The sequence below is a fragment of the Dermacentor andersoni genome, chromosome 9 (genome assembly GCF_023375885.2).
Source record: "Dermacentor andersoni chromosome 9, qqDerAnde1_hic_scaffold, whole genome shotgun sequence".
In the NCBI taxonomy this organism is placed as follows: Eukaryota; Metazoa; Arthropoda; class Arachnida; order Ixodida; family Ixodidae; genus Dermacentor; species Dermacentor andersoni.
In genome coordinates this window covers 96,864,386-96,867,993 of record NC_092822.1, presented here as the reverse complement: position 1 = coordinate 96,867,993, position 3,608 = coordinate 96,864,386, and the positions used below count along the sequence as shown (strand labels likewise).

At 52.1% G+C, this 3,608-nt stretch overlaps 1 protein-coding gene across 1 annotated transcript; it reads right to left on the bottom strand.

Annotated features, from left to right (window-relative positions):
• Positions 1–1,463: 1,463 nt before the first annotated feature.
• LOC129383931 (endothelin-converting enzyme 1-like) lies at positions 1,464–3,197 on the bottom strand. Its single transcript, XM_055068961.2, has one exon. It carries the CDS (start codon positions 3,195–3,197, stop codon positions 1,464–1,466), a length of 1,734 nt encoding a protein of 577 aa, XP_054924936.2.
• Positions 3,198–3,608: the final 411 nt, after the last annotated feature.

Here is a 3,608-nt window from a genome sequence, read left to right as displayed (position 1 = left end):
TTAGGGAAATTCCAATTTTGCGACAATTTAATCCCAAACACGCCGCATCCCCAATGCGTTTCGGTGGTCGCGGATACACTTTCCGTTGGGGCGTTCCTTCACCGACCGAAATGCTACCGATCTCTGAGGGCTCACGCGCTTCACGTGGCGCCGCACACACAAATAAGCAGCCAGTGAATTGATAAGGAGTTATGGGGGCTATATGGGTCTCATCAAGCTCTGGGCTGTCCAGCGAGCCCAAGATGCGGCCAGGGAGTTACAACTCCCAGTCCCAACGTGGATGTGGCCTGCTCTATGGGGCCTTGCGCCCCGTAGCTCGCAAGAACTTTCATTAAAGTTATTCCATCCATCCATCACGGTTGATAATGGCTCGACACGGACGGATAAGGTGCTAAAAAGTGATTAGGGCTTATGATGGGTGAAGCAGCGCCGTGGAGTCGTGTTTTTCTTCCTTTTGTTCTTGTTTGCTCTTGCGCTGGTATTAAAACAACGGAGGGCAAGGCCATTCTGATAAGGGCGATAAGGACAGATAAAGGTAGATAAGGGTCAGATAAAGTACGATAAGGTTGCTAAGGACCGATAAGGGCTAATAAGGCTTGGATAACGTTCGATAGGATTGATAAGGACAGAGAATGGTCGATAAATGTTGGATCGAGTCCGATATTGCTGACAGCAGCCGACAAGGGTTGATAAGGATCGGATACGGTCCGATAAGGTTGATAATAGCCGTTAGGGGTTGATAATTAGGGGTTTATAATGGTAGGTTCAAGCTTGATAGGATTAATAATGACACCGGACTGCATGGAAATGAGCAAGTGGCACAATGCTTATGCATAATCAGATTACTGCAGTGGAGCTTGCACTGCAAGCACTTAACGTTCCAAGGTGAAATTTCGCCTGCTGGTGAGGATGAGGCATTATGGACGATTGATGTCAAAAGTAGGGTGTCGCTGAAATGCAGAAAGCTGTTTTGTACGGCGGGCTAAAGTAAATAGGCTGCTAAATCACTCTTTGTTATTATTCATACTTCTTCCAAGACTACCGCTATACAAAAATAACGCGTGCTTTTATTTGTGTACAGTCGTGAAGTCGACACGCTCCCCATACTTTAGCACCACATACGCATATATCATCACGTAACAGAATCATCAGATAGAGATAAGAAGAAAATATGCGCACAAATTCGTGGTTAAAATAGTGCGACAGCAGCGACGAGCTAGACGAAGGAGTACGGTAGCTATTAGAATAATGTAACCAAAACAGTTTGGAGTCATTTCTCACTGTCCAGTGAGTATTCGAGGTAAATCTTATTAGAGTCAGGAATAAATATATGGTTCCACTTCGTAAGTATCTATCTAAAGATGTGCACCGGACACTCTAAACACGACTACAAGGGTTTGACTCCTAGGTTTACAAGATACTAAAGATGCAATCCTTGCTGTAAGCAAGCAGAGCGCTACTGTTTAAGGGCCAAAAAAGAAACAGCGCTTTTTAGGCCGCATGCCGGAACCGGACGGGCAACTGAACGTCTCCGCGAAGGGCGCAAAGTTGGAGACGGCTTTGTTGCAGTCACCGCCCGCAACCGGGTGTTGTTCGAAGCCCGAGCGACTGCACAGAAAGTAGCAGAACGTCAGAAAAAACAGGCGCCTCTCCCCAATTCGGTCGTTCATCGAAGTCGCCGAAACGTCGAACGCGCTTTCCAGCGACGCGTAAGATATTTCCAAGGCCGGGATTTCCGGAAAGTAGCCGCCCGCCGAGGCTCCTTCAAGGCATCCTTCGGGATCCATCAAGGCGTCACGCCACGCTGAAGACATCCACGGGTCATCGGTTAGGACACCCCGGTAATCTCTTCGCGAACCTTCGCTGTCCAACGCCTTCATCACTTCCTTGGCGTACAGAAAACCGAGACCACCGTAGAACATGGCTATGGTTCCGTGGCCGTAGTAGACGGGCCTCGATAGAGACTGCACGGACACCCGCACGTCGTTCCGGATGTAGTCGTACTCCAGCAGCGGCAGTGCGAGGTTCGCAGGCATGCCGATGTCGAACTTTTCGGCCCGGACCAGCTGCTGCAGGGCACGGTGGCTTTTCACCCAAGCTTCGAAAAAGGTGGACGCGTTCGACCAAGCAAAGTCCCGCCACAAGCGGACCAGTCCCGACTCTTCCAGAAGCACCGTCGCGGGCCACATCGTTGTCGTCATCCGCTCCAGCTTGACGCGGCCGCGCATCTTGGAGGCCTCGTCGAGCCAAGGCAAGGCGCGCAGCCTTTCGGCCGCGGTGTGGCGGATGTCACGCAGGAGCGCATCGACATTGTTCCTCAAGCTCGCCGAGAAGCGCGGGACAGCGTACAGGGAGATGATGAGGACCCGGAACACTGTTTCTACGTGGACGGCGCAGAAGAGCGGCCTGTGAGCGTTGGCGCGCTCTTCGCTCCCGTACCTGACAACCAGCAGGCGCGGGTCGGCCACGGGAGCGAGCAGCTGCACGAAAAACCAGGCCAGGTGCGACAGGAGCTCCCTCTCGCCGTAGTGCGCGAATACCGAGTCCACCGACTTGAGAAACACGCCGTTGGCAGCTACCAAGAGATCGGTGCCGGTCACGGCTGGCGCGACGTCGAAGTTCTTGCTTATTTCGCTCAGCCACTTCTGGGAGGGGATGCTGGGCGTGTGGTGGGTCGCTTCACGAAGCGGGAACTGCCACGACGCTGTTCGGGGAATCCGGGCTTTCTCCGCATTCGCGAGTTCCTGCAGGATGGTGCTTTCGACGTGGGCGACCTTCCTGATGCTCTCTGTGTCCTGGTAAACGACGTCGTCAGCTAATGCCAGGGCGTCGACGAAGGCCGTGTAGTAAGCAACGAAGGCTCCTTTGTCCAGGATCTCCTGGTGATGTTTCGCCCAGGAGAGAGTCAAGCCGCTGGGCGTCAGCACAACGGCCCGACTCTGGCTACCCGGTACAGGGAACAAGTGAGCGGTGAACCAGAGCGGTAGCTGCCAATTGACCGCCAGATCAAACAGGACGCCCAACGGAGCGGTGCTCGGCGAGGCAGGTTCTTCGGGCCACGGAATGCCTCGATCTGCCATGAACTGGCGCAGCTCTCTCGTAGCAGCCGCGGCGACGTCGTGCGTAGTATTCTCCATGCACTTATAATACAAGGCGGTGGCCTTGTAGCCGGTGGGCAGGCTCCTGCGAACAAGCATAATAGGCGTTGTGCCAGCGAACACTTCTGGTTTTCTTTTTTTGCTACTAAAGTCGGAAAATAGCTTTACGTCTCTGATGCTTCATCGCATTCATTTAACGCGCTCTTGCTCACTATTATATAAATTAACAACTGCCCCTTTGCATTTGAATCAAACGCGATTGCTTTTCATCGCGTTCATCTTTGCAGCATAGGTGATTTTCTTGTCCTAACCAAAGAAGAAACAAGTAACGAATAAACAGTTCTAGTTTGCTCTCATGGTCATCAACTGCCAATCCGAGAGCATAAGTCCTCCGATAACAAGGAGCGCACTTAACCGATAACATCTTGTAAGCTGGTGTCATTTCTCGTCTCACTGTTTACATCGTTGACTCTCATTAACGTACCCAGGTATTCTTGATATTGCCGCTTC